The 26,774-nt window shown below is 46.5% G+C and overlaps 1 protein-coding gene across 2 annotated transcripts; it reads left to right on the top strand.

Moving 5' to 3' along the window:
- The first annotated feature begins 327 nt into the window (after positions 1 to 327).
- On the top strand, positions 328 to 24,844 carry LOC141987803 (glyoxylate reductase/hydroxypyruvate reductase-like). Of its 2 annotated transcripts, XR_012639621.1 has the most exons (10): positions 328 to 591; positions 8,879 to 9,009; positions 10,748 to 10,820; positions 12,224 to 12,340; positions 13,025 to 13,113; positions 15,614 to 15,718; positions 17,208 to 17,343; positions 17,871 to 18,001; positions 23,553 to 23,918; positions 24,660 to 24,844. XR_012639621.1 is itself a non-coding variant. In XM_074953567.1 (9 exons), exons 1-9 carry the CDS (start codon positions 425 to 427, stop codon positions 23,672 to 23,674), a joined length of 1,071 nt encoding a protein of 356 aa, XP_074809668.1. In that variant the 5' UTR covers positions 328 to 424; the 3' UTR covers positions 23,675 to 24,227. The 2 variants fall into 2 exon arrangements, 1 of the variants encoding a protein (XP_074809668.1); XM_074953567.1 differs by lacking the exon at positions 24,660 to 24,844 and having other exon boundaries at positions 23,553 to 24,227.
- Positions 24,845 to 26,774: the final 1,930 nt, after the last annotated feature.

The following is a 26,774-nucleotide window of genomic DNA, read 5'->3' as shown; positions in this document are numbered from 1 at the left end:
ACTTCAGAATTAAAAAGCTAATTGTTTTTAAACAGCTATGGGATCTCAATTTCAAATAGAACTGAGGAGAACCCCCAAAGCTCTTTTTAATGCAACAGGAAACATAAACCAACAGTTGTTCTGCAGAAGTTCAGTTTTTTCACCAAGTCACAAAGGTTGGTGTGAGCGTGTTTTCTTATTAACTAGGTTTTCCCTCCTCACAGTCCTTGTCTTATTTAAACTGCTAGATTAAAGAAGAGTGTGCAAACATAAGCGGTGACAGGTCAGCTCAGTAAAGAGAAGCCAGCCCTACCACTCATTGGTCCAAGGGATCTTATCACACAACCTCCCACTCCCTGGTCACACAAGCTTGCTGAACTGACTGGCACGAAAACATCCCATCCAAAGTCCTGCTTTCGGACACTGTCGGTGCCTTTGCTCTGCAATGGGGACGCTCTGTCATTTGAGACGTCTGAAGACGACGCTGGTGTCAGATTTCCACAGCTGGTGTAAATTACAGGCGCCAAATGCAGGTGGGAAGCTGTTACCTAGAATCTATGTGACCAGGCGGATTCCACCGGATGGGATGAAGATCCTGCGCCAGTCAGGGCTGTGAGTATTCCTTTTAGTTCCAAAACCTCCCCTGGGAAAAGAAAGGCAGAGCAAAGCCCACACCTCACACACCATTCTCAAACGTTGCTGTCTGTGGAGTAATAGTAACATAAAACTGGAGTAACTGAAAGGAATCCCCTGCCCCCAGTATGTCAATGTCTCTGAAGTCAGTCCAGTTGGGTTGAATGTGGAATGTAGCACTGAATGAATCATTAACTTCCAAGGAAGGAGAAGGTGCTAGATTTCCAACAGGTCCATGGTACATTTCTTGAATGCTTGAGGTTTGTCTCACTCCCCCAACTAGCTTGGAAGCAGTCTCTGAGGCTGAAATCCTGGCCCCACTGAAGTCAATGGAAGCTTCGCCATTGACTTCAGTGTGACCAGGATTTCACCGCAGGTGAGGTGAGAATTTGTTCGGCATCCATGAATTCATTATGCAGAGTTGTTTCCGAGACTGTACACATGGCCTTGGACATCTCACTGCAAAGCTGCTGTTTGGGTTTGATACAGATGGAATCACAAAGTTCGTAGCAATGTGGCTATTGGGAACTCATTTTGCCTTAGCAATGATTCGCCTGCATTGTAAAACTACTGTTCTAAGTGCCATTTTGCCATTGAAATCCAGGGAAATTTTACCACAGTCTTTAGCAGTAGCCTTTAACCAGAATGCCTGCTGGAATTCACAGGCATCCCAAAATGTGTGACTACTGTTGTTTTTATTAGATGTGTTCAGGAAAACAGTACAAAAATGTAAGATTTCAATAAAATTCCTTACATGTAAGTCAGTGAAAGGCTAAGGCATTTATAAAGCTCTCTTCCGCAACAATGTCACTTTACAATGTAAAAATCAAATAGTGTTCCAAATGATTGCAACTATAATTTTAATATTCTAACCAAATATACATTTCATGCCTCGAACCAACAGAAACCTGACTTTACATGACAAATCTCTCTGAAAAAATTAGATATTGTTGGATTTTCTAAAACAAAATATTGAGCTTTGAGAAGCCAAGTTAAATGAGGGCAGAAAAAATAGCGAGTCTTAATTAAAGAACGTTTGATCCAAGTGGGAATTAGATGCTGAATGGATGAATAGGCTGAGTGCCTAATAGGTGACTCTTTTATTATTTAACTTTCAAAGAGTTAGTTCAGAACTATGTACAGTTACTCAACCTTCAGTGGTGTCAAAACCCAGAAGGCCATGAATGGTGACTGGACTGTGTCCACCTGTCTCTGGGCCAGGTCGTCATGGGGCACAAAGGAGTCAAACAACCCGCCCTGAGGCTAGAAATTGCAGCCCTGTGTGGCAACAGAAAGCATTGTCTATGCAAAAAGTGAGTGGAATATGGAAATCCAAGCTGGTTGGAATTCTTGAGTTACAAAATCGGGTGAGGAGTGGGAAATCCGTTTTTTTTCTGAGCTGGTCAAAGTGTTTTGAAAATTTGAAGTTTTAAACAGTTTTTAAAATTCTATTTTTTAAAACTTGAAAAAAGTCACCATTGTTTGACCAGCTCTGTTGGAACTAGGCACAGTGAGCTAAAGGAGCTATTTAGTGAGTATGAACAAGCGCATCCGTAGCTGACACATGGTGAGATGCTTCTGACAACGGACATGCTCACGTCTATGGGTGCAATCTACATGGAGTTTGAATGGCAAGGAGAAAGAGAGACCTCACCACGCAATTCAGCAGTGAACAGGGTAGCGGTGAAGGGGGGTATTTCCAAGGCTGCCTAAGTGAGTTAGGAGCACTGTTTGTAGTTCTAGCAAAACCCATGAATGTCACCCCAGACCCATGAGTGTTCAGTGGTGTCACTAACAACTGCACATTAAACTTCAGAGGCTGCTACTCCGCTTGCTATCAGCGCATCAGTAGCTGTGGGAGGGGGCGTATTTCTGTGTCTCTTGCTGGCAACTGGGGAGTTCAAACCATTGCCTGACCCATCCCAAGGCCATGACTGGATAGCAGCAGTCAGTGACTCTGGAGAAAGCGGATGAGGTGCCTCAGAAGAGAGTCAGGCTGAAATCAGGTCACTCCCTTCCCTCCACACACACCAGAGGGGAGCTAAGGTCAGTGGGAAGGAGTCCTGGGGAAAGAGCATGTGAAAACTTGAACCTCTAAGTAAATGTGCAAATTTGGCCTGTTGTCATCCCCTTTGAACTGCAGGGTCTAGTTTGGGCACCCCACACACGTGGGAATAGGATGACCAGATAGCAAGCGTGAAAAATTGGGACGGGGGGCAGGGGGTAATTGGCCCCTATATAAGAAAAAATCAGGCCATCTGGTCACCCTAAATGGGAACCTGTCGAATTGTCCAGCCCTGGCTGGCACGAGACAGCTATCTGTGCAGCAGTCCAGATTGTAAGTGATATTGACATTGGAACGAGCAATATCTGTGATATGTGAGTAAACTTCAACAGTCACTGGCCCCGCTGATCACTGCCATCACACACAACACGCTGCTTCTCATCCTGCCCCAGAGGAGCTCTCGGGTTGAGCATCATTATTCGGTAATGTTTGGGAAAATGAAGCAATTTTGTGTCATTCCTGAAAGCCAGAGCCTCACCGTGCTGGCAAGACAGGCCTAACAAAGGCAGGCACGGTGCCATCTCAAATACACAGGCTCTGCTAATGCCCTGCAGTCCTGACCTGGCTGCACCCCACTCCCAAGCAGGTGCCAGCTTGCCTGATGGTTTGGCCTATGGAGGAGAGAGATGCCAGCCATTTCTAACCCATGTCAAGCTGAGGAAGGGACTGCTGGGAAAGACCCTGTCCACTGCTGGGAGAGCCAGTCAAAGATTTTCCAGTGAAACCGTTTTCTCATAGGAAAATAGGGTTTTGTCAAAATGTATTTTTCTGCAGAAAGTGTTTCATAATGAAATATTTTGGGGAACGAAACCCAATTGTTCATTTCAAAATTAAGGAGCTCCCCCACACACACTTTCCAATACTGTTTTCCAACTGCCAAAAGTCGGAAAGAAACCCTGCTTCTTCATGCCATTTTATTGTTATAATTAAAAAACAATAAGAGTGAAAAGGGGGTTTTCTCCCCACTTCCCCCCTTTTTCCCCTTGGAAATGGGGGGAAGGGGAAAAACTGCTGGGGAAAACACCCAAACAGTTTTTTTAAAACAGAATTTGAGGGTTTAATAAACCAAACCATTTTGAGGTCAAATACGTTTTCATTTGGTTTTAAAGTTTCCCATAAGAAATTAGAATTTTTTAATTAAATCAAATGAATACGGGGGTTTTCCTCCTGCAAATCGCCTATCCAAATCACATTGAAGCCACTAGAGAGGCTCCCAGTGACTCCAATGAGTGCTAGCCTGTATATGGAAACGGTGATAAGGGGGAATTGCCCTGTAACGGAGTGGCCTACCCTTCCAAGGACCAGGAGGCCTGAGGCAGGCCAGGCAGTCCTGTTCAATCAGCCCAGCCCATGCCAGATCAGCTACCTCCCAGCCTAAGAGGGTTGGACTAATTGGGATCAGGTGACAGCCTGAGACATCAGGGCCTCAGGAAAGGGCTGAGAAAAGACAGATGGGTAGAGGAATTGCAGGGGATGGGCTGTGGGGGGCCTGGAAGGACTCCAGGGAACGTGCCTGAAATTCAGTGTTCTGCCCCTCGAGTAAGAGACATTTAAATGGAGCCCTCAGGGAGCGCTAGGAGGAGCCCCAGTGGGGAAAGAACTCTTCAGTTGTTTGGATATTTGTGACTCTGGCAGGGGACTGAAATCTGAGAACCACATGAACCCTGGGAGAGCCTGAAATCTGGCTGAGGAGAACTGAGGCAGGGAGAGCCATGGGTGGCCAGCAGGGACTGCTCCAAGGCAGGCACGCCCTGCTATGACGTATGATTTGCCATAACAGGGGACCAGGGGGAAAGGAAAGATTGGCACAATTCCCTGGCACAGATTCCTCCTAATCCTTCCCTTGGAGGTGGCAGGCTTCACCCCAGGGCTTCTCCTAACAGAGCAGAGAGCAGCTTGGCCCTCCCCACAGCGTCACAGCAGTTTGCTAGAGGCACAGGGCTCGGCAGAAGCACTGGCCTCCTAGAGTGCCAGGCTAATACGGAATGGGGCAGGGCCACGAGGCCGCGTGGCGTTGTACAGCTTGTCCCTCCCATACGCTGCGTTGGTTGCTAAGGAGCCCATAGTGATCTAACTAGAGAGGCAGCAGGTGGCCATCAAGATCAAACTAAAGTTTTTGCCCAAGTCACCACTGTGTGACCCAGTGGTGCTGGAACACTTTTTACAGTGGGGTGCCGCCTCTCCCCAGAGCTGGGGCCAGGACCGGGCTGTGGCTCTGGGAGGTGGGGGACGCGGACAGGGGTAAGGGGGCTGAGGCTGGGACCACAGCTGGGGGCGGGAGCAAAGCCCGGGTGCGGGTCCCGCAGCCGGGACCCCGGGCGCGGGGCCAGGAGTGGAGCTCAAGGTGCGGGACTGGCGGCCGGAACCCCATGCAAAACCTGGGGGCACTGCAGCACGCCCCGCACCCCTAGTTCCCACACCTATGGTGTGACCCTGGTTTTAAGCTGGCGCAGCTACTGGTTTCGGTGGAATTACCCTGGTCTAAGAATGATGGAGCGAAGTGAAGAATTGGGCTGTGTGTCTTCAATGGTGTTTTGAATTTGCACTGCCTCACACAAACATACGTTACCACATCCCCCTCCTGTGTAAAGAAAGAGGTGTTTCCTCCCACTTTTAGTCCAGTCACTCACTTTGACAAATAGGGAGTTAATTGGTTCATTGCTGCTGTTTAATATGCAGTCCGGAAGCAAGAGTAAGGAAAGACTCAAACCGTGAGTATCCACCCTGAGATCACGCCACTAGAATCTAAAGCACGTGGTATTTGGGGTAGGGACCATCTTGTGCTTCTGTGTCTGTACAGCACCTGCACAATGGAGTCATGGGCCTCGGCTAGAGCTCCTTAGCACCCCTGCAATAGACGCATGCTAAGTGATATTAGCTCTTTTAATAAAGGAAAATTAAAATGCTGCTCCTTAGAACACAATTGCCCAAAGATTTTGGTTGCAGCTAACTAATTACAAAATTCCCTGCCTTAAGAAGGATTAAATAAACTGGGCTGGTTAAAATCCCTAATGGAGAAAATATGTTGTTTTCTCCCCTACAGGAAATCTTCGAATTCTTAGACTGTTCCTGCAAGATTATTTTTATAACAGCCAAAACACATGTGTTTGCACTCCAGTGAGCACAGACTTGCATCTGGTTAACAGACTCCAAATGTCACAAAACCTGAAACAATGGTGCCAGTTTTTGATCCACGTGTAAAATCTCTGGCAGTGCAACCTGCAAAAGGAAACGAATCACGGCTGTGAGTGGGGTATGATGCTGTAGATGCCTGAGCAATGCAAAACTGAGAGTGATGACAAGCACCAAACCCTCAACACAAAATTAAATTCAAAGCCTGGCCTCTGGCTGGGCCGGTGACCTAGCCAGGAGGGGAATATGCTTCTGTCTAGGATAACTGGGTTATGCATTCTTGCTCTTACTGCTGATGGGGTCTTAGAGCATTGCAGGGATTAAGGACCAAATTCATCCCTGGAGTAAGTGCACTGGCTCCTGTGGAGTCACACTAAGAAGGAATGTGGCCTCTCAGGTGGAGAGTGGGGTTAGGTCTCAATTCCTATAGCAGTTAAACACAATACAATGACGACAGGTGATTCACAGAATCATAGAAGATTAGGGTTGGAAGAGACCTCAGGAGGTCACCTAGTATAATCCCCAGCTCAAAGCAGGACCAACCTCAGCTAAATCATCCCCACCAGGGCTTTGTCAAGCCAGGCCTTAAAAACCTCTAAGGATGGAGATTCTACCACCTCCCTAGATAACCCATTCCAGTGCTTCACCACCCTCCTAGTGAAATAGTGTTTCCTAATATCCAACCAAGACCGCCCGCACTGCAACTTGAGACCACTGCACCTTGTTCTGTCATCTGCCGCCACTGAGAACAGCCGAGCTCCATCCCCTTTGGAACCCCCCTTCAGGTAGTTGAAGGCTGCTATCAAATCCCCCCTCACTCTTCTCTTCTGCAGACTAAATAACCCCAGTTCCCTCTGCCTCTTCTCGTAAGTCGTGTGCCCCAGCCCCCTAATCATTTTTGTTGCCCTCCGCTGGACTCTCTCCAATTTGTCCACATCCCTTCTGTAGTGGGGGGCCAAAAACTGGATGCAGTACTCCAGATGTGGCCTCACCAGTGCCAAATAGAGGGGAATAATCACTTCCCTCGATCTGCTGGCAATGCTCATACTAATGCAGCCCAATATGCCGTTAGCCTTCTTGGCAACAAGGGCACACTGCTGACTCATATCCAGCTTCTCATCCACTGTAATCCCCAGGTCCTTTTCTGCAGAACTGATGCTTAGCCAGTCGGTCCCTAGTCTGTAGAGGTGCATGGAATTCTTCCGTCCTAAGTGCAGGACCCTGCACTTGTCCTTGTTGAACTTCATCAGATTTCTTTTGGCCCAATCCTCCAATTTGTCTAGGTCACTCTGGACCCTATCCCAACCCTCCAGCATATCTACCTCTCTCCCCAGCTTAGTGTCATCCGCAGACTTGCTGAGGGTGCAAGGCAGCATGGGCTGGTAAGTAGAACAGCAGACAGGGTGTCCAGCGATGTGAGTGCCAGTCCAGGCTCAGCCGTGGCTTGCTGTGTAACTTTTGGAAGGGCCCACCAGACCAAATTCTTTGCGTCTTACGGAGAAAAACTTTCACTGACTTCAGAGCAGCTGGCCCATTGCAGGGGGTGTGGAGCAATCGAGCAAAAAGCACCTTTCACTCGCTCCTGCTCAGGTGCACCGGGACCTTTGCTTGATTAAGACTGCAGAATTTGGCCTCTACTTGCTCTGTGCCTTAGTTTCATCGTCTGTAAAATGATGAATGCACCTTTGCACCTTTGCCGAGTGTTCTGAGAGCCTCCATTCAAAGACGCTACCGAGCACCAAGCAGTGTCAGATCAGGTGTAGGCATGCGCACACCATCAGGGTGTTCTACAGCACCCAGAGGACGGTGGGATGGAAGGGGTGGTAGGTAGATAAGTCTTGGCAATATCTGATCTTCACTAAACATAAGAATGGAGGTGGAATTTGTGGGCACAATCCTGCCATCACTGAAGTCAAGAGGAGCAGGAGCAAGCCCCACGTGTCTATCAACCTCCTTTACCCCACGACATTCCCGACATGGTTGCATTGCTCACATCGCGTGCCATGCAGCGTACTTGTAGGGTGCTGATACACAGTAGTTGACTGCCACGGTAGTTGAACCATACTGTATCTACCGTGCTCACTTATCCCCAGTGTAATCCTGGAGTAACTCCAGCAAAGCTAATGGATTTACATGCATAAAGTGACCACACATCTCAGTTTTACTGAGCCCATCCTGTTTGTCCATATGAAGTGTCCCAGTGTTTCCATTTCACACCAGTGTAACTGATATCACCCTCCACAGCCTTGTCTTTTTACACCTTTCCCACTTGTGTTACTGAATGAAGTCCCTATTTCAACACGTAGGGACACATTCTGCTTCCAATTATGCTGGAATGCTGGACTGACCCCAAGGACGTGAGTGGAGTTACGCTGTATTTACACCCAGGTAACTGAGATGACAATTGTCCCAGGAGGACCATACAACTGGTTGCAGTACAATGACAGGAAGCCTTTCTCTAGAGACCATTCAAGATTTGACACCAAACACTGCAGTGGTAATGGTAGCTCTTCTGAAATTTCCTCATGTACAGGTTAGGTATACGATAAACTCAGACTTTTAATTTTAGTGGTTCTCTTCATTTTCTGATCCTGTCTGGAGAACTAGATATTGCTTGCCCTGAAAAAATAATTCACAAATAGCACACGCTGAGCAGATACTTAGCACTTCTGGGACACGTTCTTCTTTCTAAAGGGCTCCATCGTAACTTGGCACAGAGCTCGCTGTTCCAAGAGCAGGCCAGAGAACACACTGTGCCTCCAAGAGCCATTGCTTCCTGCCCTGCTATCCCCTGGATCTGGGATGTTCTAGAGTAAAATGTCACTGCAGGTTACCCTCGCCCAGCCCACGGGCCCAGCAAGCTGCTCTGATTGTCAAACAAGGTGAGTACCCAGGTCTCCGCTCAGTCTCCCTCTGGTCTCTTGCTCACAGGGGTAGTTGGGAGACTAGCCAGACATTGTCTGGCATTGCAATCTGAGCAGGAGGGTAAAGGCTGTAGCAAACTAGCCCTGTGTGCTTTACAAGCCACAGCCACGACCCTGATACATTTCCCCGTCTCTCCTCTTGCAGCTGCAACATTGAGCAGTGGGATTCAGATGAGCCAGTGCCACGCTCAGAACTCCTGGAGAAGGTTGCTGGGATTCGAGGCTTGTATTGCCTCCTGACAGAGAAGATAGATGCCGAAGTGCTGGACGCGGCAGGTAGGACATTGAATACTGCAGAAGTACTTTGAAATTGTCTGTATGGCAGGAGCAGTGACAAACAAGATGTCCCCAAACTATCATGCATTCATGTCCACTCATGCTAACATGTCCCCATTTTACATTATTGATGGTCTGATGTGGAGGCTCAGCAGCTGAAATGCGCATTGAAGGGGCCCTTCTGCTTCCCAATGTGTACATATAAAGAGGCATCTACACTGGAATCAGTCCATGAGGCAGATTTCTTTCTGAGTGGCCATTTCCCTGATTTGAATTAGGGTTCTGCATGCATCCTGCTATTTGGCTGGGGGGTAGCCGGGGATCTGTTTGGGTAGCTGAGGAATGATTTTTAAAATCACTTAAAGAATGAGGATCCTGTTGTAATCCAATGCTGTGAGCTAAAGGAGTAAATTCATCAGCAAGTAGCAATAGTAGGCTTTTATCCTCAGTTGCAAGAATCTGATGTAACTCACTCTCTGAGGAGCGCTGTTCAGGTGTAACACAGTGGGAATGTGAGACAGCAGTCTGCAGAACATGGTGTGGCGAGGGGACAGGGAGGGTGTGACGGAGCTAAGATAAGCCACGCATGCCCAGTGGTCGCTGTAGTGGTTTCCAGGAGGAGTAATAGAAGGTTACTAGAATTATAGAATAGAACTATAGGGCTGGAAAGGACCTCAAGAGGTCATCAAGTCCAGCCCCCTGCGCTGAGTCTGGACCAAGTAAACCTAGACCAGTCCTGACGGGTGTTTGTCCCACCTGTTCCTAAAAACCTCCAGTGATGGGGATGCTACAGCCTCCCTTGAAGGACTATTCTTGAGCTGAACTACCCTTAGAGTTAGAAAGTTTTTCCTGGTATCTAACCTAAATCTCCCTTGTTGCAGATTAAGCCCATTGCTTCTTGTCCTACCTTCAGTGGACATGGAGAACAATGGATCCCCATCCTCTTTGCAACCGCCCTTATCCTAGCTGAAGACTGTTATCCAGGGGTGAAAGTAAGTCTAGGGACTTACCGGTATGGGGCTGGGCTGGGGCCAACTCTGGCCCCCGGAAGGGGTGGGGCCTCGGGCGGAAGGGGCGGGGCTGGGGAGGTCAGAGCCAGCCCCGGCCCACCCTGTACCGGCAACTGCCTCCTTCCCCCGCCCCGGGGTAAAGGCAGCCGGGGGCTCTGGCAGCGGTTGAAAGGGCCAGGGGCAGTAGCAGTGGCCAGACCCCTGGGCCCTTTAAATCGTCCCCGGAGCCCCGCCGCTGCTTCCCCAGGGCTCCGGCAGCAGGGCTCCGGGGACGGGGCTCCGGCCACCACTACCACCCCGGGCCCTTTAAATCATCCCCGCAGCCTGCCGGAGTCCTGGGGAAGCAGCAGCGGGGCTCCGGGGACGATTTAAAGGGCCCAGGACTCAGCCGCCGCTACCGCCCCAGCCCCACTGCCGCTACCCCAGGGCTCTGGCAGCAATTTAAAGGGCCGGGGGCTCCAGCCGCTGCTGGGTGCTGCAGGCCCTTTAAATTGCACCTGGAGAAGCCAATCCACCCCGGTACGGCACACCGGCTATTGCCGGTACACCGTACCGGGCGTACCGGCTTACTTTCACCTCTGCTGTTATCAGATTCCCCCCTCAGGCTTCTCAAGACTCAAGCTACTGAATGTGTGCAGTAGTAGATCTGGCCTGGCTCTCACCGAGCGTGGAGCTGAGCTCTGGCTGGATGTGAACCTCAGTCCGTTTGTTCTCTCCTCCCACCATAGGGCCCAGCCTGCAGGTGGTCAGCACGATGTCAGTGGGCTATGATCACATGTCTCTGGAGGAGCTGAAGAAGAGGTAAAATGTGCTGGTGTGGTTTAGTCACAAGCTGTACAAATGCAAGAGTCACTGCAGTCCCGTCTCCACAAGGAGGGAAATGGGGGTAGTTTAAAGGTCTGACTGCCCTTGGGCTGGCTCAGTAGCCCCTTGTTATATCGGAATCCCAGTCACTCCCTACTTTGTTAGGAGCATGGTGCCAAGATTATAAACGATGCCAAAGCAGACATCATGGAAACCACCTCATTTAGCACTAACTCCTGTCACCATCCCCACCCTTCCTGGCCATGTCAGCAAGACAGCCAAGGAGGTCCTGAGCTTGGAGGCTGATGGCTCAGCAAGGTCAGCAACAGGAAGGTAGCAAGGAGAGCAGCCGTGCAATCCCTGGTCTTTGTAGAATGAAGGACCTCAGTCCCACATCTGGCCCCCTCACATTTGCTTGTCTCCCATACTTAGATGACCTCCGTGTCTTTGTGGCCCCTCCCATCTCCTGAAGGGGAAGTCATTGCTAGTTCCCCAGGAGCTCCACCCCCTTCTTGAAGGTTAAATAGACTAGCACCTTGCAGGAGCAATAAACACATTTTACAAGAGAAAGTACCATTCAGTGTGTGATTATCTAATGCACAAAAATGAATAACGAGCCACAGTCATATTATCTTAAACGGAACCACATGGTATCTGTTGTGCACCACACTCATCCTTCCTCTTTCACAGTCAGCCACCTCACCCACCCCTTCCCTGCTTCCAAACCCTAGCCTCACCTCTTTCCCTGCCATGATGCCAATCCCCAATCTCCTCAAGTGGCCCTTCTGAGGGTTTTTTTTTAATGCAGTTGCAACGTTCCCTGGAAAAACCCAATTCCTGAAACAGAGTCAATAGGAGTCAATAGATGCCTCACCCCAGTGTTGTTATATTTAAACCCCGAAATCTCCTTCTCAGGTGGAATGACTAGAAAGATCTCCATTTTCAGAAGCGGCTAATGATTTTGGGTATCTGTCTTGACACGTTGTGGGGGGAGGGACCAGTTTTCAGAAGGTGTCGCATGCTCGCTCTCTGATAATCGGACCCCTGGAGATGTCTCAGGTATGTCCTGGGGGTGGGGGAATAGCAAAATTTGGCTCAGTGGTGGTCTCAAAGTTCACCAAAATATTTTTGTAGAGGCTCAGCTACTTTCAGCGAGTTTCCTGTCCATCATGAACCCCCAACCAGATGTGCTGGGTTTTCATACTGAACTTTCGCACAGCTCTAATCATAGCTTCAATCCAAGACCTTCCTGTAAGTCTAGAGAAAAATTTATTTCTGAGGACATGTGGCATAACCTTCATATCCTAATGGTCTAGAAACAGTTGAGGTGTGACCATTCCTACATTGAGAAGATTCCAGTAATGTAACGGAGTATTTGTTATTTGTGTCTTTGGATGCAGAGGAATCAGGTTAGGATACACACCAGACGTATTGACTGAAGCAGTTGCTGAACTCACAGTTGCTCTTCTTCTGGCAACTTCCCGTCGACTGTTAGAAGCTGTGGATGAAGCTAAGAAGTAAATTTTTTTTGTCTTTATTCAAACTACCTAGTGAAAACTGTTTATGTCGAGTTTGTCGGCAGGAAGTGAAAGACCAATGTGTTGGTGAGTAAACAACCAAAAGATGGGGTGTTGGACAAGTATTTTAGGAGCATATTCTCCTCTCCGTGGTTAGGATTTTTATAGATGATACTTCACATGTCCTGAGACGAGAAAATATAGCCTATGAGTATGACTGCACTGCAGTCATATATGTGTGTACACATACTCAAGCTAGCTTTGATCCAGCTCCTTTGAATAACACCAGCAGTGCAAGCTGCAGCTGCACGGGATTCTGAAGAGCTCTGTGTAAGCTAGAACGCTTGGCTCTCTCGCCAATAGAAGTTGGTCCAATGAAAGACGTCAGCTCCTCCACCTTGACTCTCAACAATGGCTAGTCTAAGATTTGTGGGGGATATAAACCATTATCGCTTCAAAGCAAAAATCAACCACTAATTAATGAGGATTCTTGCAACTTCCTCCTGGCCAGTGTTGGAGACAAGACTACTGGCCTAGTTCAAGCCTTGGTCTGATCCAGGCTGGCAATTCCTGTTAAATGATCAACCCGAGCTAAACAGAAACAGTCTCCACATTCCAAAGTGCAGGGGAAGGGTTGATGCTGTCCTGTGTATGCCTGAAATAGCTTCCAATGTTATTTTACAGCGGTGGCTGGGGAACCTGGAAGCCTCTGTGGATGTGTGGCTATGGTCTGACAGACAGCACTGTGGGGATTCTAGGACTTGGAAGAATAGGTAAGTTGCAAAATCCGTTTTCATACAGAGCTGGCCAAAATGGTCTGTATTTTGATTTCTTTTGCTAAAAAATCAAATTGATGAAAAGACACACACAAAAATCAACCAGAGTTAGACTCAAACCCTGAGTAATTTTGAAAAGTGTCAGCAATTTAAAAAATCATGAGGTTGCTTTTTTTTCCATTTCTGTTTTTATATCAATTTAGATTTAAAAGAGTAGATCTGGCCACCATTTTAGAATTTGCCAGTTTTTAAAAAGTTGACCAATTTTGCAAAATTCCTCTCCTCCAATGTTTTGGCTGTCTGCAGAGCTGGGCAAAATTTTTCGAAGTTTGAGAAAGGAGGAAACACGTTGAAAAAACGTTTCATGAATAATTTTCCTTTTTGGCTCAGTTCTAATAAAAACACCATTAAGTGCTTCCATTTTGTTGCTTGTTCTAATGCTACAATGGTGGACAGATCTAGATTTCAAGAACTGATTTTGTATAGGTCTGATAGTCTACTACCTTGCACCATAAGACCTCGTTTATACCTGTTCAATGTCACTACCGCTGGTGTAAACAAACGAAGAATTCTTATGTGGCATTCTACACTTTGCACATTTCTCATTAGAGCTGGGCAAAATTTGCTCAGCAAATAATAAATTTGCCACAGAAAATGCATTTTTGCGAGGCCCTGAAACTACTTGAGAATTCTGGTCAAATTTGGCAAATAGTTTTAACCAAAAATTGATTATTTTTTTCCCCTGAAAAAATTGAAATGGTTCATTTTGGCCATTTTGAAACTAAACATTTAGACTTTCCGTTTGAAGCAATGTTTCATTAGGAAACTTAGCTAATTAAAAAAAACCAAAAAGGAAGATTCAAAGCACCTGAAAATGACCCAAAATGAAATGAAAAACTGGTAAAAAATTGTTTCAGGTCAAATAAAATGTTTTGGTGACCCCCAAAACTAATTTTTTCAGGGTTTTTTTTTTCTCCCACAATGAGAAAAACTGAAAAAATTCAGTTGTGGTTTGAAACAAACCAATTTTTTTTTCAGCTCTCCTGTCCCCCAAGCAAAACGTCAATTATTCACTCAGCTCTGCATCTAAGTGACAGCATAAAGTGTTGGGCCGTGGAAAGCCTTTTAGCCTTCTGTGGCTATTTCATCTCTTGGTCTGCTAGAATCCTTTCAAAAACCACTACATTCCACTTAAGCCCTATTAAATCCACAGGGGAGAATTTTGCCCTCACGGCACAGTGTAGAGCAGGTTAGGATTACAATAAAAGTATTTGCTGTATTTGCACATTGGCATCAACTGGATTAGCAGGGGATCAGCACCTCTGAAATTGGGCCACTTTTTCGGTACCTAAATATGGAGTTCTGTCCCTAGGTTTAAAAATGTAGCCTTTTCCCTCAGTTTCCCCATCTGGACTGTGGAGAGCAGACCTAATCCTGTTTGTTTATGCACCCCATCAGGTTAGCATGAGAATGAGTTGGTGTTTGTAAAGTGCTTGGAGGAAGAAAGCCTATTGATATTAGGTTTCTTTACCGTCACCACAATAAAGAAGGACAATGGATGCACTTTCTGGGGCATGGTTTCTTGCCAGACTATTTAATAACTGCACTAACCAAATCCATTTGGTTACTAAACAAGACACAGGAGGTGTTCTTTGCAAACAGAAGCGACCTAGACCAGGTGCGCTTGGGCTGGAAGTTATAGTAGGGGCTCAGCAGCAGGCTCTCATCTCCCACCAGTCCCATAGAAACCCCATGGCTGAAACACTCGGGCAAGAAGAGGTCCCAGACTGGGATGTGGATGCCTGTTCTTAAGGGCATCATCCCATCTCAACACTGAACAGATTATTCCCCTGTACTCAGTAAGTCTGGCCCGGTCATTCTACAGTGGCCTCTCCACTCAGCAAGTCCCTCTTCCCTAGAGAGTGGGCTGAGGGGTGGTGTCTCATGGGGACTGCTGCCATGGGCCTCCATGGAATGGCCTACCCTGATTATCACTACAAAAGGTTTTCTTCCTCCCGTCCCCCCGCTCTCCTGCTGGTATTAGCTCATCTTAAGTGATCATTCTCCTTACAGTGTGTATGGTAACACCCATTGTTTCATGTTCTCTGTGTATATAAATCTCCCCACTGTATTTTCCACTGAATGCATCCGATGAAGTGAGCTGTAGCTCATGAAAGCTTATGCTCAAATAAATGTGTTAGTCTCTAAGGTGCCACAAGTACTCCTTTTCTTTTTGCAAATACAGACTAACATGGCTGCTACTCTGAAACCTGTCATGGATGTCCTGAGATCCATGCAGATTTTGGGGACTCCTCACAGGTGTAGGGAGGTGGATACCTTATCCCACGTGGCTGGAAAGTCCCTCTCCACAATGTGAAGATGTAAAGGAAACTCACCTTAGCCCCCTACACACTGTTTCTCCTGCAGAGGGGGAGGATTTGCACAGCAGATGAGCAGCAATAAGGTGGAACTCATGGGTGTAATTCCCACTTTATAGGAGCAGCTGTCATGGCCCGGTTAAAGCCATTTGGAGTCAAGAGATTCCTATATGCCGACACTGGCCCGAGACCTGACATGGCCACCAAGATCCCGGCCGAGTTTGGTAAGATGGAACAGAGCATTTTTCAGACTGTGGAGAAATCCAGCTGGAATCCCACCTCAGCAATGCAAAGGCTGAACTGCTGGAAAGCCTGTTTTCCTAACTACCCAGCTATGGAGCTTCCTGCCTTGCATGTGTATGGGCTGTGAAGTGGAGGCTTTAGTTTAGATTAAAAATAGAGGCAGACTGAGGTTCCCCCAGCCATCCTTGCAGAACATCCCCATTTAAAGGCCAGGAGACAGGCCTCCCCCCCAGAAAATATGAGATTGGCATAGAAATGGTGAGATTTTAAAAATCATAAGTAATGGATTCTTTTTATTTGCGTTGTGGTTTCTGAGCCTGTAAGGGTCGCACCTTTTCATGTTTTTCTGCAATCGTGAGACCCAGAAATATGCTTTTTGTAAAATTTTTAAGTGAAAGCTGAGATTCTCATGGAAACACATGACTCCAGGAGCTGGGGCTTTAAGAAAACACTCAATTTTGTGAGACTCGAAATCAAACCAGGAGAGCTGGTGACATCCCTTAAGTCCAGAGAAGCAGATTGGTTAAGCAGTTTTGTTAAAAAGCTTTTCCTTCCTATTTGTTTAGCCACAAGCCTTTTTGTATCATTTCCAAGGGGTAGCCCGTCACATCAGCATATTGCAAATGACAAAGCCCAGGGACGTCACTGAGCACAGATGTAATTGAATGTGATCAATCACCCCCATGCCATATTATCCAGACAATACACACAGAAAGAGTTTGCCCCCAACAGCCGTGACTGCAGAATCTAAAATGGCTCTTTCTGCAAATGTACTTTTAATGCGTTTCATTGGTGTACCTTGCTCTGTGCCTCGAGGTACGTCTCCCAGAGTAGCCATCATGCCCATTCTCGGCTGGGCATTTTGAACTGTGACCTGCTGATCAGCTGCCTCCACCGGGGGAGGGGCGGGGGAGACTGCAGGCCGAAGGGGTGGGGAGGAGCCCCCACGTGCTCTGGCCCAGGGCCCAACAAACCCCTAATCTGCCTCTATGTGCGCTGAATGCAGCTGGGGAGGGCTCGTCAGACAGCTGCAGGCCTATGGAACTCGGAGGATGTCAATAGCTATCTTAAACTGGACTAACCAGTTCCACTTGGCAGAAATTGTTTACATGAATTTACAGTAAACATAACATATTTTGGGCCCCCAAGAATATTCAGACTAGGGTCATAGGACTAGAAGGGACCTACTGGGACATCAAGTCCAGTCCCTGCTATCACTGGCAACCCCGTATATCATCCCGTTTACAAACGTATCAAGCTCCAGCTTAAAACTAGTTTGGTTGTCTGCCCCCACCGCTCCCATTGGAAGGCTGTTCCAGAGCCTCGCTCCTCTGGTCAGAAACCTCTTCCTAGGTCAGTCTGCTTTCTGTGGACTCTGGTCAACTCAGTGCAAAGATAAATCCAAGCTATTTCCAAGAGTATGTGCCTTTTTAAAAAATCTCTGCAGCCTTTCTGCTTTGTTCTGAATAGTGCCACTGGATGAATTGGCTCGGCATTCGGACTTCATCGTTGTGTGCTGTGCCTTAACTCCTGAAACAAAGGGCATCTGTGGCAACAGTCTTTTCTCCCGAATGAAGGATACTGCCATCTTTATCAACACCAGCAGGTGAGCTAGGACAGGAGGGAAAGAAACATCTTAGAGCCAAGGCTCAGCAAGATAAACACACAGATGTCACACTGGAGAACATAAACTTCTGACACAAATCCACCTGTGGGCACAGAGGGAGACAAGATTTATATTCCCAACTCTAACGGCATCCCAGCTCAATAAAATAAAATCAACTTTCAAGCAATTATTAAAAATAAAAGGCTTCCGTTGGTGTAATCCGACAACACGCTGATTGTGGGAGATGTATCATGACACAGGCAAATCCCATCCAGAGGATTCGGTCTCATTAGATAAGCTGATCCCACACACAATACCGTATGAATCGTGCCAGAGGACAGAACTGTAAGCCCCTGGCCTCAGAGTTTATTATAAAGCAGCCTTTAAGATCAGACTGCTGTGCACTCCAACTTTATCCAACCCCGGTGTTAAAGCTTTCACCAGATAACTAAGGCTCTTAGCTGCGAGAACAGCTACACAGAGATGTCCAGAAGTTGATGGATACTTTGTTTTTCTTTTCCCAAAAGGGGCGGTGTAGTGAACCAGGAAGACCTGTACCAGGCATTGGTCAATGGTCAGATTGCAGCTGCTGGTCTGGATGTCACGGAGCCTGAGCCTCTGCCCACGGATCATCCTCTTTTTAAACTTAAAACGTGTGGTGAGTCTGTGTTGGAAGCTGCCCCCGTCACCTGAAGAGCAGGGCAGAAAATGGTGATTTGGGAATTTAAACCTGTGGCCTGATTTCTAGACCAGGCAGCCTCTACTTGCGCTGGTGTGTAGCCGTCCCGATGGAGCAGTATTCCTTCGGAAAAGGCAGCTGCATGGATATGAAAATGTTTCGGGGGAGTGTGTGAATTTTGACAACATGTTTGACAGGAGGAAGTTGCCAGTAATCACTCAGACTTTTTTCATTTCATTTCAGTATGGTCGAAATGTTTCATTCCAACACGGTCAAAATGTTTCATTTTGACCTTATCATTTTGATCCATTTCAGTGAAACTTTTATATTATATTAAAATAACAATTGTAATATTATATTGGATTTGTAGCTCATAATTACTACTATACACACTAATTAATATTTTGTGTTACAGTATAATGGTTTGACACTATCAAAACAAAAAGAAAAGGAGAACTTGTGGCACCTTAGAGACTAACAAATTTATTTGAGCATAAGCTTTCGGGAGCTACAGCATCTGACGAAGTGAGCTGTAGCTCACGAAAGCTTATGCTCAAATAAATTTGTCTCTAAGGCACCACAAGTCCTCCTTTTCTTTTTGTGGATACAAACTAACACGGCTGCTACTCTGAAACCTATCAAAACAAAATGTTTGGATGTTTCCAAATTAACATGTTTTTTTTTTAAATTTCTGTTCTGTGGCAGAATTTCTAAATTTTGACCAATTCAGAATGAAATCAAATGTCAAAAGTTCCCACAAAATAGAAATTCCAGTTTCCAGCCAGCTCAGGGGTTCATTTCTGTGTGTTTGTTTTTCCAATGGTCTTTACAATCCTGGGGATTCTGCATATCAATGAACCTCCTTTGAAAGACGTGTGTTCTGGAATAAAAAATAATTGGTCAGACCCTCAGCTGGTGTAAATCAGTATAACTCCACTGTCATCACTGGTGCAGTTTACAGCAAGGTGCCTGGGTAAAGGTTACACCAGTTTACACTAAGGTGCCTGGATAAAGACACAACCTTAACTCCACCCCGGAGTGTATGCATTAAACCAGCCTTGACTTACATGATCACCTTATTTCTTAAGTAGTACAACATCATACAAAATTTCTGTACTATATACACCCTTGAAAATCTTATCATTTCCCCCATTATTTTTCTATGACCACTAATTTCATTGTCATAAAGGGCCAGTAAATCAGTACTGACTTAGGGTCAGATCCTCAGGTAATTACATCACATGAGGATTTGATCCTTTGACTTGATGTGGTACCTTCCCTCTAATTTAGTAATTTGGTCAGTACTAGTGTACTGTGTATTTTCTTTTCAATCAGCAGAAGTGAAAGTCCTTTAGGGGCAAATCAGAGAAGGAAGCAGTTAACTACAAATTTGGTGGCTTAGATGTGCCAGTACATTTTCACCCTTACTCTAAGACAGATATTGGATGTGTAAGTATGGCTTGCTGTGTATTTCCATGGGCCTCACTTGTCTGGCATACTCAGAGTAATACATAACACTACAAAATGTGTATCTAAAGCTCTAGGCTGTTACCTTTATTTGACAACTCGCATAGCACATTGTTAATGCATCCACACAAAGAGGCTGACTTAACTATCTGTGATACAGCTCCCCCATGCCATCCCCACAGTAGCATCAGTGAATTTATTTAGGGTTACCATATTTGAACATTCAAAAAAGAGGACACTCCACGGGGGGGGCGGGTGGTATTTGCTCGTGCCCCCCCAACCCCACCCCAACTCCACCCCTTCCCCGCCCCCATTCCAACACCTTCCCCAAAGTCCCTGCCCCAACTCCGCCCCCTCCCTGCCCCATTGGACCCCTTCCCTAAATCCTCGCCCCGGCCCTGCCTCCTCCCCTGAGTGCGCTTTACTCCCCTCCTTAAATGGCTGAACTGTGTTTGCTCAAACTACCAAAACAAAAAATCCCATGCAAGAAGAGACTAAACCTAAAACATTGTAGCCCCAAAGCCAGAAGCTTCAGTAAGTTCTGAGTGAGACACGCGAGACTGGAAATGCTGTGTTAGAAGGGAAATGGCTATATGAACTTACCTAGAGCAATAGCAGCTACCGCCCCGTCTGCTAACATTCAGGGGTCTGGGGTCTGGGGTCTGGACTGGCAGTGGGATACAGAGCCCTGGGACCTTTGCCAGGCAGGTCTGTAGATCACGTTTGACAAATAGCATTAACTGGCCGTCGTCAACCCATCTTTAAAGGTGTTGAACTGTGTCTACAGGAGGCGTAAAGTCATGTCTAAAAGCATTGGCCCACATGGTGTCAAGCATGACCTATTTCCTTAGGCTAGGCAGGGCCTTGGTTGCCAATTTTAAACCGGCCCAGCTGTGTAGTCACTACCACATGGTGACAGTTAGATGGCCTGTGCAGAAGAAGTGCAATAGGGGATGGAGCTTCACATCATACCAAACCGCCAGGTGTCAGCTCCTTGGGGCAGAGGCTGTCTTTTTGTCCTGTCTTTGTACAGCGCCTAGCACCATGGGGCCCTGGTCTGCGGCTAGGCGCCTAGGCTCTACAGTAATACAACTAATAACAACAATTAGCAGTAGTTTGCACCTTCACTGATCATTCCAGAAGTGAGCCCAAGGAGTGGCTGGGCCATGGAACTCACTTAAAGCTCCCCCCAGCTGAAAAGGGGCCCTTTCCTGGCATGACAGTAGCTAAAGAGAGGCATGCATTCTCCTAGGCTGCAACTTTCCAAGAGCATTACAAATAAACACACATGCCGTCAACTTCCCCTGCGCACCCCCAGGAGCCAGGCTCATGTGCAGACCGACCGGCGCATGTACCTGCCTGCGGCCCAGGGACATCCCTGTGCATGTTATGCCACCCATAGCAAAAAAAATTTTAAGTACCTCAGAAGCAGGAAGCCTGCTAAACAACCAGAGGGGCCACTGGATGATCAAGGTGCCGAAGGAGCACTCAAGGACGACAAGGCCATTGCGGAGAAACTAAATGACTTCTTTGCATCAGTCTTCACGGCTGAGGATGTGAGGGAGATTCCCGAACCTGAGCCATTCTTTTTAGGTGACAGATCTGAGGAACTGTCTCAGATTGAGGTATCATTAGCGGAGGTTTTGGAACAAATTGATAAACTAAACAGTATAAGTCACCAGGGCCAGATGGTATTCACCCAAGAGTTCTGAAGGAACTCAAATGTGAAATTGCAGAACTACTAACTGTAGTCTGTAACCTATCATTTAAATCAGCTTCTGTACCAGATGACTGGAGGATAGCTAATGTGATGCCAGTTTTTAAAAAGGGGCCCCAGAGGTGATCCTGGCAATTACAGGCCGGTAAGCCTGACTTCAGAATCGGGCAAACTGGCTGAAACTATAATAAAGAACAATATTGTCAGACATATAGATGAACATAATTTGTTGAGGAAGAATCAACATGGTTTAAGTAAAGGGAAATCATGCCCCACCAATCTACTAGAATTCTTTGAGGGGGTCAACAAGCAGGTGGACCAAGGGGATCCAGTGGATATAGTGTACTTAGATTTTCAGAAAGCTTTTGACAAGGTCCCTCACCAAAGGCTCTTATGCAAAGTAAGCTGCCATGGGATAAGAGGGAAGGTGCTCTCATGGATTGGTAACTGGTTAAAAGATAGGAAACAAAGGGTAGGTATAAATGATCAGTTTTCAGAATGCAGAGAAGTAAATAGTAGTGTCCCCCAGGGGCCTGTTCTGGGACCAGTCCTATTCAACGTATTCATAAATGATCTGGAAAAAGGGGTATACCGTGAGATGGCAAAATTTGCAGATGATACAAAATTACTAAAGATAGTTAAGACCCAGGCAGACTGTGAAGAGCTACAAAAGGATCTCTCAAAACTGGGTGACTGGGCAACAAAATGGTGGAGGAAATTTAATGTTGATAAATGCAAAGTAATGCACATTGGAAAGCATAATCCCAACTATACATATAAAACGATGGGGTCTAAATTAGCTGTTACCACTCAAGAAAGAGACCTTGGAGTCATTGTGGACAGTTTTCTGAAAACATCCACTCAATGTGCAGCGGCAGTCAAAAAAGTGAACAGAATGCTGGGAATAATTGAGAAAGGGAGAGATAATAAGACAGAAAATATCATGTTGCCTCTGTATAAATCCATGGTACACCCACATATTGAATACTGTGTGCAGATGTGGTCACCCCATCTCAAAAAAGATATATTGGAATTGGAAAAGATTCAGAAAAGGGCAACAAAAATTATTAGCAGTATGGAACGGCTTCTGTATGAGGAGAGATTAATAAGACTGGGACTTTTCAGCTTGGAAGAGAGACGGCTAAGGGGAGTTATGATTGAGGTCTATAAAATCATGACTGGTGTAGAGAAAGTAGATAAGGAAGTGTTGTTTACTACTTCTCATAAAACAAGAACTAGGGGTCACCAAATGAAATTAATAGGCAGCAGGTTTAAAACAAATAAAAGGAAGTATTTCTTCATACAACACAAGGTCAACCTGTGGAACTCCTTGCCAGAGGATGTTGTGAAGGCCAAGACCATAACAGTGTTCAAAAAAAGAACTCGATAAGTTCATGGAGGATACATCCATTGATGGCTATTAGCCAGGATGGGCAGGGATGGTGTCCCTAGCCTCTGTTTGCCAGAAGCTTGGAATGGGCGACAGGGGATGGATCACTTGATGATTACCTGTTCTGTTCATTCCCTCTGGGGCACCTGGCACTGGCCACCATTGGAAGACAGGATACTGGGCTAGATGGACCTTTGGTCTGATCCAGTAGGGCCGTTCTTATGTTCTTATCCATCTGGTCGCTTTGCCTGTTCTGGTCTTATGAGCCACCAGGAGAGTGACATTTATAAGAATCCGGCAGGATTTGACTAAAACATCATCTTAACTTTAAAAATCCCTTTAAACCCCTGCAGAATTCATGTAAATTTCAATCCCCTGCCAGCTCACACGGATGGAGCAGGCAGGCAGAGCGGAGGGTCGATGTGACTCGCATGCAGACAAAATGCAGCTCGTAGGTTTAGTCTTAAGCCGGCCATTCCTGGCAGTGCCCTTTCAATCCTCCGGGCTTGCAGCCCCCCCTAGCAAATCCGGCTAAATTACAAGGGGCGAAAAGGCCTCTGTGAAGAGTCCCATTCCCCATCTCTGTCAAACAATCTGTACTTCCCCCCCCTCCTGTCCTTAAATGTCCTCCTGGGATCATTTTAGCTAGGCAGCATCCCTGCCTGTTGTATTCCCACCCAAAGTGCAGAGGTGCAGGTGAGAGCCCTAACAAGATCCAGAGTCAACACAATCCTAGTGTCTTCATTGGGCTATGGCTCAGGAGCTGAGTGCGGTCTGTCCCAGGAACCGATTGTCTCCCCCGGCCAGGGCAAACGTTGTCAGGGGACATCTGCACAGTGGGTGATGAACGCTGATGAAAGGGTGAAATTCACAGTGGGCCAGGCCCTTTGATTGCTATTGCAGGTTCCAGCACCAAGAAATGATCTCTCGGGACTTTGTTCCCTTTCTCTTTGCAGTTATTCTCCCCCACATCGCCAGCGCTACGGTCGCTACCCGGAACGCCATGGCCGCCTTAGCTGCCAGCAATTTACTGGCAGGCCTGCAGGGAAAAGCCATGGGCAAGGAGGTGCCACTCTGAGGGGGACGCAAAGCACACACTCTCCTTGTGCTCAAGCCCTCCTGCAAACCACTCTGGCCTGGATGAATGCAGCCTGCCATCGCTGGGCGCTGTCTGAGCGGCGGAGGTCCCATGACAAGCTGTCGGAGGGCGAGAGCACCACTGTTTTCTTCACCAAGAGAAAGAATAGGCCAGTTCTACTGCTGTCTCAGATGTACTGTGTCCACCTCCCTCTCCTCCCATTACCAACGTGCTGCAGCTCAGTGTATGTATTACATATTGCACCGTGTCTCCCCACAGCGCTCGTCCACGGACCCCCCCCCCGACATTAGCAGCTCGTTATAGCGAGTGTGTTCTGCTCGTTGCTGGACATGAATGTCACCAAGAGATAAGCAATCGCTTTCAAATGTGACCTTTTTTCTCAAAGCTAACTTGACATTTTCTAAGGGGGAGAGGGTTCATTAAAACTGTCTGTAGTCTTATTGTGCATTAGGCAATCAGCAGGGAAGATCTCCAGTAAATTTGCATTTTTAGAATGGGCGCATTCCCAGAAATAAAATGTATAACATTGTTATCAACCTTGGCACTTTTTTTTTTTTAGTTTAATTTTCTTTGTGAATTCAGATTATGTTCTCCTCGTTATGCTGGAACCTCTGAAAGCTACTGTCCATTAACGACGTGAAAAGACCTTTCCGCTTCCACTGCGGTAAAAAAGATAGTTGCCAAACGGCAAAAGTTTTGATGTTCCTAATTAACCAAAATGAAATCTTTATATCCACCTCTTGTATTCTGTTCCTCATATCTTAGTGTCTTATTTCAGTGCAGTACGTTACATCTGCTGCATTAAGAGTAAGATTCTCAAGGCTTTTATTTTTCATACTGGGTGCTTCATTTGTCCCCAGTCACCATGTGTATTTTCTCAGTTGCTGCATATTTATTTTACTGACAGTAGATGTGATTCATCGTATTCTGACTGGAAATTATTATTGTCTTTTTTTTTTTCCAGTCACAGCATGTAAAAAGGACTAAAATGAAGCTGTTGTCTGAGGAAGAGGAACACATATGGGCGGAGGAGAGGGAGGAGCAAATTAATCAAGGACTTTAAACAGTGGTGTAACTTACCATGCATGATTTAAGTGTACTGGAAAATAAGTGTAAGGAGTAAAGTGGTGGAAATGAGTGTAAAGTGCAGCCATGGGCCAGTATGGCATTCAGTGTGTGTGCAAAATGAATGTCTCGTGCACACCCAGCCTATGCCTCCACTGGAGTTTTAAGGTGAGGTTCTCCAACGAGATCACAAACGCACTGTGAAATCTGAGGGTGGACTGGACAAGTTGTAGTTTTACTGAACCCTACAGGAAAACCTAGAGCCCATCTCAACCAACTAAATCAAGGCAAATCAATTTTTCAACGCACTTGATTCCTAAGACATGTGCTTGCAAGCATAGCACGGTGGCCAACTCCCGCTTCCCCTTCCTTGTGCAAGTGATCACTCTGTCTTCACTGGGGCTACTCACCTGAGTAAGGGAACAGGATGTGTTCCACTGTTGACCAGTCCACAAGTAGGATAAACCCTTCGATGGGCTGTTATCTCAATAATCTACCACTCATGTGGGGAGATTCAGGTTCCTTACAAGTCCCCTAACTCTTTTGGCCAAAACCCTAGGGTTCTTCTGGCGTATCTGTACTCACCTACACAGTGCTTCACCATCTACACTGCTGTTTATACCCGTGCTAGCTGGGCATGCAGTGTGTGTCCTCTACACACCACCATAAATGGAGACCTACCTTAAGAGGTATAGCTTGGAACGTTCAAAGGAGTTAAGTGCCCAAACCCAATTGGCTGCCTCGCTTCCTTAGGTTCCATTGGAAATCCCAAGCTCTTGCCTGTTTTACTAACCCAGAGGAATCTCCCTGGACGTCAACAGAACTGCTCATTCAAGGAAAGCGGTCATTGAAAAGCCTGACCCAAAAGGAGCTCCTGGAATATTTGGAGTGAGAAATACTATCTGTTTAAGGGACTTATCCAGCTCCCATCATTGTAGTCTCTGAGCACCTCACAATCTGTAATGATTTAACCTCACAGCACCCCTGGGGGGCAGGGCAGTGCCGTTATCCCCATTGAACAAATAGAGAATTGAGACCCGGAGATCCTAAGTGCCTGATCCAAAGCCTCCCCACAGCAGAGACTTGCTCCTAGGTCTCCCAGCTTCTAGGCCAGCAACCTAACCCCAGATCAGCCTGAAACAGTGAGAAGTTTCTAAAGAAGATGGATTTTTTTATCTTCGCGTCCCAGTTCGTGGCTCATTATTTAAAACGTCCAGCCATGTCTGAGTGACCTAATGCTAATTCTGTGCAGATTTACAGTTGCTGACTTCCTGTTAACTTCAGCTGCGTATAAATCAGCACAGAATTTGACTCATTACTCATTGGTGCATTCCCTCTTCGTAGGTGCTTTCTGGGCAAAGGCAGGCTGATTTTGATTCGCCTGTGTTTTCATGCCTGCTGACAACGTAATGTATTATTCACCTGCCTGGTTTGCATCCATCACAGTGTGCGCGCCATCAGTACATCAAATGTTAATTCCAAAAGTTTAGACACGAGAGATAGCAGGAGGATGACAATTCTCTTTTGCAGCAACTTTCGAGGTTTGAAAGTTGGTCTCCACATTGGAATGGTGTCAAAGTGTCCATTTTCTGGTTGAAACCTCCATATGAAATTTTGTAGGAGTCCACAAAAGAAAAAAGTTTGAAAACCACAGCTGTAAAGCATGAGTCTCACCCGCTGCCTCTGACAAAAGCTTTATGGAAACAGCTACATTTTGTCAAAAATGTTCCATCAAGTTCTAGTAGACACATCACAAAGAGTGGCTGGGATGGGTGCAATGGAGACATCTAGTAGTAAATTGGTGCATGTATGGTGTTACCTCTTTTCAACTCAAGTGGTTAGCTAGTTTTCAGGGTCTAGTTGGTTATTTCCATTAGGAGGAGAAACTGCTGATGGAGTCAGGTGCTTTTTTGATGCAATCCTGTTTATGTACAACGTCCCGTTTCCCTGAACACAGCAAGAATCAAACAGCAGGACACAGTTACGAGCCTCTTTCAGTCAGCACTCAGCCCAA

Source organism: Natator depressus, chromosome 5 (genome assembly GCF_965152275.1).
Source record: "Natator depressus isolate rNatDep1 chromosome 5, rNatDep2.hap1, whole genome shotgun sequence".
Taxonomy (NCBI): Eukaryota; Metazoa; Chordata; order Testudines; family Cheloniidae; genus Natator; species Natator depressus.
The sequence above is the reverse complement of the archived record's forward strand: the minus strand, read 5'-3'. Positions and strand labels throughout refer to the sequence as shown.